We start from the raw sequence: 17,556 nt of genomic DNA on the forward strand, positions 1-17,556 counted from the left end.
GAGGCATCTCTGAGTAGTTCAGACAGGCCGGGGGTAGACAATTTGGAATCTTTGAGTGATTCTTTATATGATAGCTTCTCTTCCTGTGCGAGTCAGGTTTCAAATGATGCATAAAGGAAATTTTTTTTTTTTCCCTTAGTGAGCTGGAAATGGAGCACTTAAGAAACAGGGGTGGGGAGGGCATGTAAAAATGACAACAATAAACTATTACAACACCGGAGCCTAAGTTGTCAGATTCACAGCAAACAACCCACTGGAGCTTTCTTCTCAGACAGGGCAATAAAGATAGACTCCATTTGTTCTTTCATGAGGATTAAAAGTAAACATACCCACAATACAGAAGTCTTAATTTTGCACTTTTTTTTGAATACTTGTACAGAAGTTGTAAATTTTGGGGGGAAAGAAATTATATTTGTAGCAACAACAAAAAAAAAAGCAATAAATTGAATCAGTGCCATGCTCTTGAAATGATGGACTAAGTCTTTTAGAAGTTCATAATATATTTTTTAAAAATTCCAACTAAAGTTTTGTTCAGAACATTGTTCAGTTCATTGTACCCTCAAGTTTTTTGTGGGTACACTCTGTAAACCTAAAACAGGGCCTGCCAAAAAACCAGAAGACTCATGGTAATCTTCTCACAATCTCGATTTGATATAAACTTGAATTCCAGTGCAATTTCAAAATTGTTGCCAGAAAGATTCAGGCTCTAGTAATAAGCGTAAGTCTACTTCTACTGAAAAATGTCAAGGGCACTGAAGTGTGTGTGACACTGATCAGAAGGGATGTGTATCAGAAGTGACCTAATTCTATTTTCAATAACAGGTTTTCCCTCCAAACATTTCCTTATATCCTCTTCTACTTAGTGCTTTACAATGATTCTCAACATTGTTTGTAAATTTTTATCTTCTTGTTCTTTTTATTAAAATCTGGGCAATCTAGAATGAAAGCAGATTTCTACTTGCAAAGTTCACTTTTTTAAAAAAAATTTAAATGGTTGGTGCTACAAAAAATTCTTACTTTTTAATATCCTTTTTTTCTACAAAGTCTGTTTATATGTAAGGATAAATTCTATTTTAAAGGTTATGTGTATTTTTTCTAGATGTGAACTATTTATAATTGCTTTTGTACAGGAGCTTGTAAACTAGGCATAATAGAAATATTTTTAGGATCTGTATGGTTACCTTAGTACACACTTGTTTCTTTAAAGAGTATTGTATAATCAGTGTTATTTGGTAAATTTGTGCAATTTGTTATATTTGAATTTTGTTGGTTTAAATGAAAATTATGTTGTGTCATTGTCTTTCAGACTGTTAAAAATTCTTTTGTTTCATTTCTGAATAAAAGTCATATCACAATCACACCCTCTGAAAGCTTAAAGAACTTGTCCTAGGAACCTTCGGCCCAGTTATTTGAATGAATCTCACACGTGTTCCATGGATGAATTCCCCCGAAGGAATAAATAAACTGGCCCTCTTGGCTCTGGAGATAGTGATTCCGTCAATTGTCAGATCAGAGTATGCAGACAAGCCAGTAATGGTCAAAGCATTTCAGTCTCTTCAGCTAGAAATGAAAGAACCAGCTAGAAATGAAAGAAAGAAGGGGGCAAAGGAAGAGCAGGAGCCAGAGGGAGATAAGGAACGATCTCTGCAGAGAAATTACAAGAAAGTCGTTTAAGCCCATTTTTAGACCTGCTTTGCTGGCAGGATGGGGAAATGAATTACCAGCGTCCCGGCCTGCGAGAGCTGCCTCCAAGTGGTGGACGGAGAAGAAGGGGATGAGGGGCAACGCTTACGAAACTATTTCCACAGAAATGGATGCTCCCTAGGGATTTGAGGGACGGGTGGTAACGGGCACGAAGGCGCTTGGGCGAGCGGGCCAGCGGGCTCCGGTACCACCTGCTGCAGGCAAGGCATGGCCACAAGGAAGGCGAACGTAAGAAGCGTAGCAAGGTGGCGTTCACAAGCAGTACTCAAGGTGAGTCTCTGGAACGAGAGAGGAGGAATGTGGGGGAGGGTGGGGGCCAGGGCAGCCAGCGACCGAGTCCTGGGCTGGGAAGGCGCGGTGCAGGAGAGGACCTGGGAGCATATACTAATGACCCATGGCTTTGAGGCGAGCGAGATGAAGCTGCTCGGCCTTTTGGAGGAAGGCGATAAAAGAGAGCTAGTCCCTTCTTAATCCCGATTTGCTTTCTGGTGGGAGCTCGCGATGGCTGTCCCCTGGGCGGTGCTCTCCTAGGCTAGATTACTCGGGCAGTGTCACCGCACCCTCCTGTGGTGAGCGCAGGCAGGCGAAAGGAGGGGTGCCTGGAGCTAGGGCGCCAGTCAGGGCAAGGGCCCCGCCACACCCCTCCCACCCTGCGGCACCTTAAGCTAATCCTGGTAATGACCGAGGAGCTTCTCTGAGGAAGAGAAGGCACAGCTGCTTGGGACACCCTAAGGCACCTGCAGGTGTGCAACTTTGCCAGACGCAAAGGAGCGCTTCCCGCTGGAACCGGCCACTCCCCGCCCGCCGCCCCGCAGCCCAAGCTGCGTGGGCCGGATTCTGCCGCTAAACCCGCCAGCCGCGGGGAACCGGCCAGACCCGGGAGCGCAGAGGTAGTGGGGAGCGAGTACCTGTGCGCAAAGGGCCTGCCGGGCACGCAATCTTCCAACCCCACCTCGCAGGTCCGGCCGCCGGCGCCTGGCTGGTCCTCGCGGCACCTGCTGCGCCCTCAAGCTTTCCCAATCTCCTGCCTCCCTGCCCAGGAATGCTACACTCGCCCTCTCCCCCTGGCGTCCCTGTCCTCGGGACGTGCGGAGGCAGGAGAAGAGGGCATTAGGAAGGAGGCGGGAACGTGGAAGACGGTCCCAGCCTTCCCCGCCCGCCACCCCCACCCCAACTCAACAGCCGTCACGTGGTGCCTGGAGTGGGAGGTGGGGAGAAGAGGCGAGACTTTTTGGGTGCTCCGGATCGCCAGTACTTCCTTCAGTCTCAGCCGCCAACTCCGGAGACGCCGCGCTCTGCCGGGGAGCGCCAGCGAGACGAGCGGCGACCCGCAACCGGGATCCCCGGCGCGGGCGATGCGGGCGCCGCTGGCGGCACCTGCGGCTCCTCTCGACCGAGGCGGTCGCCTCGGCGGCAGCAGCGCGGGCCCCAGAAGCCTCGGCAGCCACAGCCGCTGCGGCCCGGGCAGCCTCCGCCGCGGTCGCCGCCTCTGAGGCGCTTGCCCGCTCCCGGCCCCGCGGCTCCGGGATGATGTGGCTCCTCGGCATCGCAGCAACTTTTTGCGGATTGTTCTTGCTTCAAGGTAAGACGAAGAGGCCGAAAGCCCAGCCAGGCGCGAGCACAGCACCTACCCGCCGGCCCCTTCGTCCCCCCCGGGCTACCAGTGCTGCGCAGAGGTTGCCCAACGGGAGTTTGGCAGTGGCTGGTGCGCAGAGACGCTAGATGGGAAAGTCTCCAAGTCCCGCGCTGCAGGAGGAGAGGCGGGAGCCGAGGATTTGCGGGACTCGAGTTGCAGATGCCGGGGCTGCACTGTGGGGAGAGGAAGCTGGGCTAGGGAGGCGGAAGGGCCCGAGTACTGCTGGGGCCTCCAAGGGAGAGAGAGAGAAAGATAGCCCCCAAACCCCGCCAAGTTGTCAGGCGTCTCTAGCAACCCGTGGGAGTGGCGCCGCCGACAGATGAGTGGCGCGCTGGGCAGTCTGTGGCCGGGGCGCGCCGGAGCCAGAGCGCAACTAATGGGAGGGGGTAGCTTGGGAACCCGGCTCATCTGCGCGGGAACCTGGGGAGTTAGGTCTAGTTAGGAGCCCGTAGATCCAGCGGAGCAGCCAGGCTGGAGCCATGACAGGTGCAAAAACGTCTCGCTCCTTTTCTCCAGTACGCGACCGGCTCCCCATCGAGCTCTGCAGAGCTGAGACCCTGACTGAGGACCCTAGCCAAATGGTTGCCCTGATAGCCAGGAAGAAAGAGCTGTAGAGTCGCGGCTCGGAGTACACGCTCGCGCGCGCGCACACACGCCCCTCCCCAGTGGCTGCGGCCACCCCTGCTGCTGCAGGAACCGTCCCGGAGAAAGGCCGGGGACCTGAGGCAAAGCAGCACTTGGCCTCAAGCACTTCCTCCTAGGTTCCCTGGAGGTCGCGTAGAGCCTCGGAGCCACAACACAAGAATTCTGACTTCGAAAATTAAATAAATAAAACTAAAAAGACGTCTGCGAATGCAATCGCAAATGGTGCCAAAATAGTAATTAAGTAATTTGTAACCAATTAACAATTAGGCAAATCCTTTGGCGTAGACAGGAGCTGACACTTGTCTCTGGAGCTACTTCGCTCTCTGGGTTGTATACCCCTCCTTTCAACTTCCGCGGGGAAAAGGCCAGGTGTGGTGTTGGACTGGCTCTTTGTTTCTGGAGCATGGGTCCAGGGGTCTCGGTCAGAATTCCACTTTATTCTGCGGGACCCTGGATGCCGGCGCCGCCCCCTGCGGGATTCAGCCACTTCCGCCTTTCTCGAAGCCCAGGGGTGCGGAGCCTCAAGCACCCCAGCGGTTGGCTGGGTCGAGGGAGGGTCTTGGTTTCCCGAGGGGTCTCTGTGGGAGCTGGATCTTAACCCCACTGCGTCTGTCCCGCAGGCTTCGCGCTGCAAATTCAGTGTTACCAGTGCGAAGAATTCCAGTTGAACAACGACTGCTCCTCCCCGGAGTTCATCGTGAATTGCACCGTTAACGTTCAAGACATGTGTCAGAAAGAAGTGATGGAGCAAAGTGCGGGTAAGAGCCTGGCAGCCCTCCCTGTCCCCTCTCCAGCCTGGGCTAGGGGTAGGAGTGAGGGAGACATTAAATTAAGGAAAAGGGACTGACTTTGATTTAATGCGTACACACTGGTTATGGCAAATTTACTTTTACAGTGCTGGGGAAATGAAGAGTTCCAAGTTACTTTTAATCTCATTAGTTAATTACCAGGGCTTCTCCCCAAGGGACTCAGGAGGGGCAGTGCATTTAAATGAGTGGCTCTCCTCTTTTTATTTACTTCCCTCACCTTTCTCTACTAAAAGCTGATCAGGAGGCTGGAAAATATATGGATAACCAGCTCTGCTTAGGTAACTAGACAGTAGCCTGTGAGCAATGTCAGCCTGAAATATGAAGCTAGTTGAAGTTCCCAGAGGTCAGGGCTTGAAAAATGTCTTTTGTCATAGAGCCACGCCATTTTTCTTAGAGGAACACTACAGGATCTTTATTTAATTTTAGAACTAATGCATCAAATTCCAGGCACAAATTGCCAAGATCTTTCAAAGGAATGTGGTTCCCAGCCCCACAAGCTTAGCTGCTGGCTGGCTGATGAGAGGGCCTGGGGTTATGCAAGGGAGGAGGGGGTCTTGTGAGAGCAAACCTGGCTTATTCCTTCTAGCAGACCAGAGTCTTCTCACTGAGGTGGAGCTCCCCAGCCCCTCCCAGTAGTCTTAAAAGAAATCACAGTCTCCTGAAAGTGCAGCGGAACTTTAGGCAAATGGGTGGAATGGTAGCTTTGATTCCAAGGTCAAACCCATAAACAAAGACTTTGCCATTTTCAGGATATTGAAAAAATGGACGTAGTATCAGGTGGTGAATGCTACTGAATGAACCAAAGCCCTGCTCCTGTTTAGTTTGCTGAACTGCACTGTCCACAGAGCCCTGTGATGGGATCGGAACCGTTATTTGACCTCTTTGACCCACTGGTTATAGTTTTAAAAGCCAGCTCCTTGGAAAAGTAGTTTTTTCTCTGGAGAAGGACTGGAAATGTCTTCTTGCTAACCACACAGTGTTTTGGGGACAGATGGCTCCTCACTGTACAATGATGTGGTGTGTGTGGTTTTAAAGGCTGTTCTGTACAGGTCTCTCATGGCCTAGGTGTGGATTCTTTTCACCAAGATCACCCTTCTGGGAAGAGTGAAATGTAATTGCTTTCAAGAATAATCTGTCCCAAGAAGAGCAGCATGCATTGTGTTGTCATATGGGATGGGATTCCAGCTATTGAAAAGAAGGCGAAACAAAACAAAACTTAGTGATGCTTCTTTAGCCAAGGTTGACATAGGTGATTTTGACAAGTTTTCTGTCCTACTTGTGTTTCGTTCTGGAGCCTTTTACCTGAGCCAAGATGTACTGCCCTTTTACCCAGGGTACTGCTGTGATTTTGATCAGAATTACTCTGAACACTTTACTGTTACTTTAGAGTGTTTGCAGCTTTCTTCCAGGCAGTAGATTAGAGCCAGAAAAAAATGGGACACATTAGGAACTTCTTCAGCATCCTCTAGGCCACTGCTTACCTGTGTGGCATATTTGGTTCGTATTTTTCTCTCTCCTGTGTTACAGCCTGGGATATGGTTGACACAGGAGAGAGAAAAATACGAACCAAATTAAAGCCAGAAGAGATGTATTTTCTTCCTCTGTAAAAGTGCACCTAAGATTAACACCACATACTTCCCTTTCAAAGTGCAGTTTTTCATCCGCTTCATTCTCTTCTCCAAACTTTTAAAAAGGCAGCGCAGGCATTATAACACCTGTCTTACCCGCGGAACACTTTAGCACACTCGTAAGTGCCTGGCCTGAGGTTGCTGTAAGCTCGATCCAGGTGGGCACCTTGACTCCAAACCGGGTTCCTCTCGCCATGTGAGTCTGTCATAAGCCAACAGATGCATGGAGAGTGAGGTAATAAGGTAGTTTCTGTTGTCAAGTTCGAGAAACAGAAACAGCGATAGGCTCAAAGGATAAAACAGTTATGAAGGGAAGGATGTGAGTTCTGTGCAGGTGGAAACAGGGCATTTCTGAGCCGGCATTGAAGTGCAGGTTCCTGTGTCAAAAGGATGATGTTCAGGGGGTGACACTTCAAAGCACTTGCATTTGCATCTCCATGTAATTGATAGAGACCAATCGATTTCAGTGACTTAAGCTTCCTCTCATTGGCAGCAATGGCAAGCCCACCTAAAACTGGTAAGTCACCAGTGTAGTACCATCATCACCGTTATAAGAGCTGACTTTTGGCGTGTGCCCCGTGCCTCACGCTCTTTCCTCCGTGCTTTACTTGGAGTATCTCATGCAAGCCAGTAGTCAGGCCTCTTTTGAGGCCCTTGCTTCCCACAGCCACAGCCCACCAGCGTTTCACTCTACTGCAAAGTCAACTTCTCCACTCGAGAGAAAGAAGGCAATGCTTCGTAAATGATGCTATTAGGGATCAAAGTCAGAATTTTCTCTTTGTTTGATCAGTAATATATATTGTTCTAAGAATCTTTGTGCATCAGAGCCAAAAGGGCCCAGTGACTCACACATCGGAATCTTCCTGGGAGTTGTGTTCAATTCCACATCCCTCCCCACCCCCCAAGTCCCCTTCCCCCACACCCCCTTCCATGCACCTAGAAGCCAATTCTGTAAGACTCTGGTATACCTTACCATGGGTCTTTTATAAGCTCCTCAATTGACCCTTAGGTGCCCCTAAGTTTTGAACTGCTGCTCTGGGCAAACCTTTATATGTTATAGAGGAGGAAGACGAGGACCAGAAAAGATAGCTGTCCAGTCCAAATGCACTTGGTCCAACTGTTACTAAGAGGCCGTGCTTCCTGGGCCCACTGCCTTATGTACTAAAATATGCTACCTGGTTTGCTTGAAAAGCTAATCCAGGCAAAGTGCTAAAGACTCAGATAATTTTTACGTCTGCCAAATTCACCTTAACAGGCTCAGTGGACTGGTTGCATGGACGGGCCATGAAGTGGCTATTGAAAGAATATGAGAACCATCCAGAGCGTTTTTAAAATTTGAGTGCTGTGTGGACTGGCATTTTTCCATATGTATTATAGAAAAATAACGGACTAAGGGTTTTAAAGGGACTAAGAGATTTTAATGAACCAAGCAAGTTTGACATTAAGCAGTAATGAAAGACATTCTCTTTCCAAAAAATACCAGTGATGCAATATGCCCGGGCCTTCAGTTAGTCCTTTCTGGATTAAGTCTGCAAACTCAGCTCTTGTGACTTTTGAGGCAGGTATGTTTAATTTTCAGTTGAGGAGTACATTTAAAATGAACCTTTACCTACTCCCCAGAATGGCCTTCCTTTAGGTGCTGAGATTATTTTCCTCTGCTCTTTATCCCCTCGGTCACTTCTGGAGTAATAAGGCACAGCTGTGGGGAAAGGAAGATTTGGTTCTGGTTCTTCTTTCATTGTCCTTACTAATTGATATTTAAATGTTTGCATAACAAATGACTCGTTCTCCCAAGCTCTGCACTTAATGACTTAGCAGCTACTTACCAGCACCCTTGATAATGACATTTCTTTTGCTCTTGCTTTAACTTGCACTCAAAAAGATATTTCAAATATTGATTTTCATTTCAGAATAGAAGCCCCCCCCATTTGAATTTTTTAAAACCAGGGTGTAAAGAATGTGAATTTGCATTTGTTTGACAATGCAATCTTGTAATTAGAGTTTTTCCTCTTGACTAGATACAGTGAAAGGGGCATAATTTAATTTTTATAGACTAGCCAATTTCAGCCCTTAGTAAAATATAGTTCTGTCAGTGAGCAAAATGTTACAGGTTCTCCTAAACCTTATTTAAAAGTTAAATGCAGTATATTGAGAGAAAGTTCATGGTCTGAATCAGTAACCTAATCGATCTCTTCACCCATCCTTTGCAACATGCATTAATCTATTTGTCTGTTTTGCAATACAACAGTTACTGATTTATATGCCATGTTGCATCTATATTATGGCTTTATAAGCAATGGCGATTTTCCTTTTGGATTAGTTAGTTGCTCATTAAGTTGGACGGGGATGGCTCCATGCCTAGGATAGGTTAATTGTATGCCTTATTTTCTCATGAGCTAAATAAGAGATAGCAAGTGAGGACCTGATATCCCCAAAATAATCAGTAACCCACTCTTAGTAGAAAGAAATGGAAACATAACCATGGCCTATGTTCCCTTAAGTTTATGATCCGCTTAATTTCACCAAGCTTTAAAATATTAGGCTCTAGTTTGTCATTGGGGTGGGCTTAGCAGGAAGAAGGGCCACTTTTAATCAACATTATAGTCCCTTTATACCTGAATTCTTTTATTTAAGTTGTGTATATGCACACACAGCATACCTATTTGTGTATATTTACATTTTTGCCTATACATATGCTCCCAACTTAGGATGGGGTTACGTGCTGATTAACCCATTGCAAGTTGACAATATTAAATTGAAAATGCATTTAGTACACCTAACCTGCCAAACATCATAGCTTAGCCTAGCTGGTTTCTACTGAAGGGGTATCACTTTCATACCATCAAAAGTCGAAAAATCAAAAGTCAAAGAATCGTACCATCAAAAGTTGAAAAATCGTTAAGTCGGTCCCTGTCATAAGCTGGGGACTGACTGTGTACATTTGCATACACACATACATAAGTCTTATAAGAAACATGAAAATATTAAGTCCCCCTTCTTTGCAGATGTTCAGAACGTTAATTACTTACCGCTGTTATACTGTAGGCACAAAGACACCTTCTAACATTTTCTTTTTCCAGAGCAACTTTGTTAGAAGTATCTTGATATCTGTTAATCTTCCAGCCCTCTATCTGCCCCTTGCCTTTCCTTCTCCTACAAATGCTCTCCTGACATCTGCCTTTTAGACATCCCACTGTCAACCCTTACTCTCTCACCCTCAAATTCATTTTGAATCAATCAGATGGGCTGTGGATAAGTGAATAACAAAAAAATCAAAACTATCACCATATTTTAACTTTACCAAGAAGACTTCAACAGGTTAAGAAACTTTAAGATGAAAAGATTCAGATGTCAGGAAAGATATCCTAATATATTAACACCAGCCCTGCTCAAAAGGTTTTTGTGTCAACTTCAATAAAATTATGAATTACACAGAAAAAATTTCTGTACAGTCAATGTCAATATCATTACCTCCTTTCTGGCAGGACGTTTAACACCTTTCTCTTGGGGGCAAGACATTTTTCAATGAGTTCGCTCACTTAGTTTTGGAGAAGCATCCATCTCTTTCATGTAGAGAGCATAGCTAGCTTCTGAGGAAGTATTTGGAAGGGGAACATCAAATATCTTTAGTCTCTTGGACTCTGCAGTAAATGAAGCATTTGTTTATGTTAACTTTCCAGCTGAACAAGCAGCCAAAGCTGACCTCGCATCTCCATAGATGAAACGTTTAAAGATTGATCTGGCTTTCCCATAACACTAATTCCTCCCACTACGATTTCATGAAAGCTTCCCTCATTGATGGTTTTCCTAATGAGTTTAAACAGAGAGGCTTCAAAGCTGGGTTTTTTTCCCCAAGTGAAAAGTGAAAAGAAGTATGAAAACAAAACACTCCATTTTCTTTGAACTTTGAAAAGGAAATCTGCTTCCCTTATATAGTCATGAAACAAAAAGATATGAATCTACAGCCTGCTTCCTCTGTCCCTGCCTCCCTGCCTCTCTCTTCTTCTTTAATACTTCTGAAAGGATTGACTGACTTAGGTTCTAATGCCCAAATCTGGCAAAGGTTTATTAACACTATGCAGAAGGCTTCATCACCTCAAGCCCTGTTTTAAAGTTGTTGAATGGCAGGGCTATTCAGCTCCATTGGTAAGAGAACACCCATGGCCCTTGCTTGGTAACTTGGAGGAAGTAACTTAAAACCCCAGGGGCTTAGCTTCCTCCCCTATAAAATTTAGAAGCAGGCCACCTGCTTTCTTGTGAGATATGGAAAGACAAATGCTGTCAGTATAACCATCTTAAGGAATTAATCCTAAAAATGGAAACCTGCCTGAATACTCTCTAGGAGTTACTCCGTCCACTGTCCACACCCGCCCCTGGAGGCTGGCCAAAATAGCCTAAGTTACTTTGCACACCACTTCCTCCTTTCTCATATTGAGAATCCTTGAATTCAATCTTTAATTCCTTATACTAGGACCTCATAATTTGCCTAGAAGGTTCACATTGAAATAATATCCTCACTTGATAGTGGTTCAGCAATTTGTTCAAGACCACACCACCAGTCAGTCTTGAAGTTCAAATCCTTCTCCAGGATATTTTCAATCACTATAATACCATCTTATGTACATACATATATATTTGCATTTCAATAATAATTTTATTGAGATAATTTACATGGTATACAATTTACCCTTTGAAAATATACAATTTTGTGGTTTTTAAATATATTCAGAGTTGTAAACATAATTGAATTCCAAATATATTTCTAATTCCAGAACACTTTCATCACTCCAAAAAGAAACACTGTACCTGTTAGCGGTCACTAATCTGGAAACCTCCAATCACTTTCTGTCTCTATGGATTTGCCTCTTCCGGACACTTCATACAAATGGAATCATACAATAGGTGGCCTTTTGTGACTGGCTTCTTTTAAGATAATGATATCAAGGTGCATCCATTTCAGTTCCCATTTTGAGATACGTCTTTCCTTTTGCTTGTGCATAGCTCTGAAGGGAAAGCTCAGGTTTGGCAAATTCCTGAGTTACAGAGTGGGGAGAAATGGGGCATGATGTGAACCTTGGAACTTGACTGGCTAATTAGCCAGTTTCTTGAGTTGAACTAAAAACCTATGCCAAGAGCAAATCATTCCAGTGAGCTGAATGAAATTCGTGTTTCCCAAGCATCCGCTTTGTGCCAAGCACTGGGCTTTCCATCCAAAGCCTTTCCATCCATTGCCATCTGTTAAAGAGTTAATGAGAGGATCTTGAAGTGGTTTATGTTAATCACCAGAATCCTCAGGCACCTGGATGGGTTAGTTCTGATTCCTGAAGTTCTTATCAGTGATCCCAGCTGCCAGGTCCCAACATCTGGCCTCACCCATAGGCCACAGCCCTCAAGAATCTTGCACCTCTTAGGCTAGGAGAGATCTTAATTGATAACTTTATAAATGCAAAGACTGGCAGAGAAAGGAGTTTTCTTTCCTGAAGGCTTAAATGTGGTGATCAGTCCATTTCTGTCTTCCCTTGAGAAGGCTTGAGGGTAGAGCAGGTTGAGAGGTATTCTGGGGAGAGAAGTTGGTTAAGGAGATACGATTCTGGCACACATTGGCACACATTGGCACACATCTACAATGAGTACTCAGTGAATATGCATAAATCCAGCCTTTTCCTCCCAAACCAAATTGTTGATTATACACTTTATGTAGGCAGACTCGTTACTCCTGTAAAAGTGGGACGTCTCATCGTAAAAACTAAGCTGGGTTCTTCCTTGCCTTGTAATTTTTGTTGTGGTAGAAAGGAGGGATTGTATCTAAGGGGAGGACAATAGCAGGTAAAAGACAGTTTGTTGCCTCCCCTGAGCATACCGCAAAAGGCCATATTTATAACTTAGGAGCTTCAATCAAATCTGTGATGAATCAGCCTGCAACTAAAGAATTGTGCTGTACGCCATTAGTTCTTCCTCTCCTAGTAAACTGTGGGTTGTGGGCACCTTGTGACTCAGACACTTTTCACAGTCCAGACTATGGGGCATGCTCTCCTAGCCATAAATTGCTCCCAGTCTTCTGGTTCCTCCATCAGTACAAAGCAAAGCAGGAGATGAACTGAATTAAGTGCTTTAGCTAAGGTGAAACCAGGGAGAGTTTGTAATAAATCGCTGTTTTGGAAAGAATGTGTTTAAAGACAATAAAGCCGTGATGGTTCAAGATGTTGAATCAAGCTGTGTGACTTTGTAAACTATGAGAGAGATCCAGATACAAAAGTGATGAAGTGTTGTATTATTTTAAGGAAGTTGAGATATTTGGTCCAGTGCATTTCATTTCTCCCCGGACATGGACAATAGCTTTTTATGTTTTTCTATTTCTTGGATTTGTTCGGGAGAGCCGAGGAAGGCCTGGAGACAGTGCCGGAGGCGGGTGGCGCCAGGCGCGCGCGTGCAGTATGGGGTGTGAATACGAACGCGCAGAGCCGTTTAAGTGCCCTCAGCTGAAGCTTCTTCAAAGAGCATCGGCAGGAACAGGTGTATTAAGTGACGCTGGGTGATGTGTTTTATGCACGGTTTTATTGTTGATGCAAAATCTCCGGGTCTCTTTCCAGGAGTCTGTTCAGAAATAACAAGAGGCTAGGCAGGTGGCCGAGCTGTCCACCCAGTGAAGATGTCCAATTTAGGAATGCAAAGGGATCCGGGTTTCAAAATGTGCCTGAGATTCTTTGGAGACTGTCCCTGCCTTCAGGGGGAAAGGCAGAGTGGGCGGAGCCGCACCCAGACGGGGAAGGGTTAGCTAACTTTTCTTTCAAAGGCAGAACAACTTTCTGCACAGCCTGCCACTGGCTGCTGGAAGGGAAAGAAGAAGAAAGCGAGTCAGAAGCAGATGTTTTACCCTAGAGTGGGTTCAGATCCAGAGACTACAGCAAGCCCTGTGCAGCCTGGGTCTGCGAGAGCCGACGGGGGCGCTGCTTACCTCCGCCCGCGAGAGGCATCGCGAGACGTCGGTGGTGACAGGATGACAGACGGACGCTCTCAATTTTTTATGTGTTCAGCATTCTCTGGCCAGCAGTTTGCCTGGCCCCAATCTGTTCTGTATTTTAAAGTATTTTTTCTAATCGAATTGAACTACAGCTTCATTCACCAGAGTCTATTCATGGTTTTCATTTCTGTATAGTGAATCCGGAAAGGACACTGTGCCCACCTCTGTCTGTCTGTCTGTCTGTCTGTCTGTCTGTCTGTCTGTGTCTCCCTTTCTTTCTGCTTCCTCCCTGCCTCTCTTTCACACATGCACATACACACAGATACAGTCACCCACTCACTGGTATGCAGACCCCCACTAAATATTTGCTGAATGAGTATACTTGAAGAAATCAAGTGTCAAGCCAAAACAGATTTATCGGCAATTAAAAATTATTATACCAGAAATGAGGGAGCTTAAATCTCTAGTATAAGAAGAAAAAAAGAACAAATATATAATTTTAATGTACATATTGCTTTTTAGTTAAACTACAAACAGCCAACTAATGCCTGTTAGTAACAGTTGTCATTTAAAGACAACTCTGAAGTGTAAACCACCCCAGTTTTTCTAGTTTGTCAGCTTGCTTTCAAGCTGATCTGGTTGTGCTTTTGAATAGGAGTGTTTTCTGGGAACAGATGCACCCACCACCCGCCAAGCTAAGGTGGTAGTCATGCCAGCGGGGAAGGGTCAGTCCCCAGTCAGTCCTATCAGCTGCAGGTTTGTTTTTTGGAGCTCTGTTTGATCTGCCTTGGTCATGAACTTCTTTATGAAGAAAGCAAGCCCCCCCCCACATAGTCATACTCCCCCAGCCAACCTCTGTCCCCACCCAGGCCTCTCCCACACAGGAGACACCAGTTAAAAATACAAATGGATGTGTCCACAAGAGAAAGGCAATCCAGACTTTCAGCTGGGGGGATGTCCTCCTAGACCATTTAGTTTGGGCAAATTAAACCACAGAGGGAAGTAGAGAGAGGGAAGAAGAAAAAAAAATATATATATATATATATATATACATATATATATATATATATATATATATATATATATATATATATATGTTTTTGCTTTCCTTCTGTCTTGCACTTGCACTGTTTCCCTGGGCTCTAAGACTCCAACTAATTGCTTGTGCTCTTGCCCTGTTTGTTGAATATTATTAATATCATTGTTATAAAACTTGGGTGCCAGTCTCATTTTGAAGCCAAAGGAGCTCTGGCTGCAATGGCTCCTGGATATCAAGGGGCATTGTGGTTTATCTTCTTTCTTAGTCTATGAGGCATAGCTTCAAAAGAGAATTAACCAGCCACTGTTGCTGCCAAATTGCTGTATTTTCTTGCCTCCACGCCAGGCTTCACTTTCTGTATCACTGAAGAATGTTTTTGGGTGCACGTAACAGTGGCTTAAATCATAAAGATATTTATTGTTACCTAACAAGATAGTCCAGAAGTTGGTGGTCTTGGGATTGTTCGCACAGCTCAGTGATGTCATCAAAGACCCAAGTTCTCTCCATTTTCCTACTCACTTTCCTAAGCATGATGGCTTTTTGTCCACAGGCTTGGTGGCTCTTGGTCACAAGATGGCTGCTTATATACAGATGAAAGAGAAGAGAGCTTTTTTCTTCGGCTTTTCCTTTTAATAATAAAACAAATAATTCTCCCAAAGTCCCCTAAGAGAATCTTTCATTGCTCAGAATGTTGTGTCATGGCCACTACTTGCTATAAGGAAGAACACAAAGGGTGGATATTGGGTGGCCCCCTGTCAGTGTCTGCCAAGTCACCTTTTAAGAAATCCTTGCACAAATTTGGAAAAATTCCAGCACAGTGCTTCTAGGGTCCTCTGGAGAAAGAACAGGGATGATTTGCTCAACATCACCTGCTCTTGTCGCCTAAAACGAGCACTGATTGCATCGTTAGAGGACCTTCATCATGAATCATTTCACATTTTGGAAAAGGGAAAGAAACATGTATGTTAGCAAGTGAGGTCCTGAAATTTAGCTCAAGATGTACATGACATTCCAGAATTTTGGTTCGCTGCATACTGAGATCCGAGTATAACTAAGTTGTAGTGTGAGCATATTTTCTATGGATAAGAATGCCGTGTTCATGGTGCTGAGGGTGCTTTGTGATAAATGCTTAGATGTCCTCAACTCATCCCACCTGGAGCCACTATGCTTCTGAGAACTCTGTTTTTCCTACATTTGGGTGATTTTTTAATGCAAGAAACTGATTAGGACTCTTTGGGCCCCACTATGTTAACCTTACCAGTACAGAACAATAATCTGAAAGACTTCAGGTTAAAAATGCAAGAGCAATTTTATAAATCATTGAAAGGCACTGTTAATATTGAGATAATAAGTCATAAATCTCTATTCCCTCATTCTCCCATGGCAAAATAGGGAACAAAGACACCAGCTGAGGAAAAGCAAGTGACTGTGCAGAAACCTTCCTGACTCAGAAAGTTATAAATGAGCAGAGAAGTCCAAATCTAATGTGAAACTAAAGTAAAACTAACAATTGGCATCATACATTACGGCTTGGTTGTTTGCTTGCCATAATTAAGTTGGCATCAGTGGTTAACAGCCTTGAAAATTAAAGTCAACAAAAAAGAAACTTTTGGAAAGGGTAATCAAAGGCTTCTGAATAATGAAGTTAACACATCCCTATTATGAGAAAAAAGAATGTTCTTGCGGGACGTTGTTTCATGTCTGTTTGTTGTTGTGGCTGTTGCTTTAACAAACACGGTTAATTTTACTCTTAGGATCATTGCAACTCCTTAGTATTACTCTCAATTTCCAGTTCCACCAGTTAGGACATGGTGGACTGATGGCCCAGCCGTCAGTATGGATGTGCAGTGCAGAACTTGGCACTTCCTGTTTGTTGTTGGTAGTGTTTTTTGTTGTTGTTGTTGTTTTTTTTTCTTTTAAACAGGGTTGTTAGTGTTCTTGTTGGGTTATTGTGGCCATCTGCAGCTCAAATGGAGGTGGCTTCTTTGGCTTTTAAAACATTCACATCCGTGGCAAAGGGAAAAGTAGTTAAGAGCCAGAACACAAAACGATAGAAAAGAACTACTTTCCAAGTCTTCTCCTCTCTTCATGCCTGTTAAGCGGTGTCCATCATGACTGTCATGAGGCACGCATATAGATAAGCCTGTTCTTCACAAGGTGTTCCCATTAGAATGCAAAGACTATCAATTCCTCACCTGGTGTTCTTTAAGAGGGGAAAAAAACACACAAAAAAACTTGGGAACAGATCGAAGATCTTTTTATCTTGCAATTTCTTTCAAAGCTCAGTGAAAATGGATATAGTTCATTCCAATTACCTGTTTTCAAGCATTTTTCTTGGAGGAGCTGTTTCTACTCCTTCATAGAATATGTATTGTGATATAATCATAACTCTGGTGCCGTTAAGTGTTGGTTATTTTTCGAGTAGAGGAAGAATAGTCTCACACCCAGATGGGCCTTCACACGAGTAGCAGTTTGCCGGGGAAGTTCTACTTTAAAACTAAATTACATAACATGGGGTGAAAAGTAATGGACTATTAAAGGCTCTGTTTAGAAATTTCCATCTTTATACCAGCAAAAAGAGCAGAGGCAAAGGAAACTATTGGAAAAGATAAATGCATGATGGTCCATAAAGAGGAGAAAACCCATTCCTACATTTTAATTGACCATTGGGTCAGAGACTAAAGTGAGAAAACTAGGAAAATAATTTACTTTAAAAGCATGCTTATAGCAAGTAGATCATCATAGATCTGTAGCCCCATACTCTTTGGGATGGCCCCAAATTGCATGTATATCAGTGGGGGGCAAAGGGGGTACAACATTCCATATCTTCTTTCTGACCCAAAACATCTCAACTTACCCAGCATGAATAATGTTAAGTGCTTATTGTTTATGAGTCTCAAAGTCCAGAGGCTATTTGGAAAAGAAGATTAGTTAGAAAATAATATTTCCTACCCTGGCTGAGAATCACCACTATAGAATTAAATTCAGGACACTGTGCAACCTGGAGCAAATGAAACCTGGTAGGGTCTGGAGAGTGCTCAGTGGTTATCAGTCTTTTTTTTTTTCTTACCCTGCTTCTGAGCAAATTGAGAAACAAAACAAGGAACAAGACAGATTAGTCCCCAAATATCATC

The 17,556-nt window shown here is 44.4% G+C and overlaps 1 protein-coding gene across 2 annotated transcripts in view; it reads left to right on the top strand.

Moving 5' to 3' along the window:
• The first annotated feature begins 2,616 nt into the window (after positions 1-2,616).
• The window catches only part of LYPD1 (LY6/PLAUR domain containing 1), a 32,513-nt gene continuing 17,573 nt past the window's right edge, over positions 2,617-17,556 (top strand). Inside the window, exons 1-3 of one of the 2 annotated variants that reach the window (XM_033111654.1) lie at positions 3,060-3,129; positions 3,257-3,286; positions 4,606-4,743. In XM_033111654.1, coding sequence (XP_032967545.1) covers positions 3,060-3,129; positions 3,257-3,286; positions 4,606-4,743 — 238 coding nt within the window. Of the gene's footprint in view, positions 3,287-4,605; positions 4,744-17,556 lie in introns of both variants that reach the window. The other variant, XM_033111653.1, reaches the window with a different exon arrangement.

This window comes from Rhinolophus ferrumequinum, chromosome 8, assembly GCF_004115265.2.
Source record: "Rhinolophus ferrumequinum isolate MPI-CBG mRhiFer1 chromosome 8, mRhiFer1_v1.p, whole genome shotgun sequence".
Lineage (NCBI taxonomy): Eukaryota > Metazoa > Chordata > Mammalia > Chiroptera > Rhinolophidae > Rhinolophus > Rhinolophus ferrumequinum.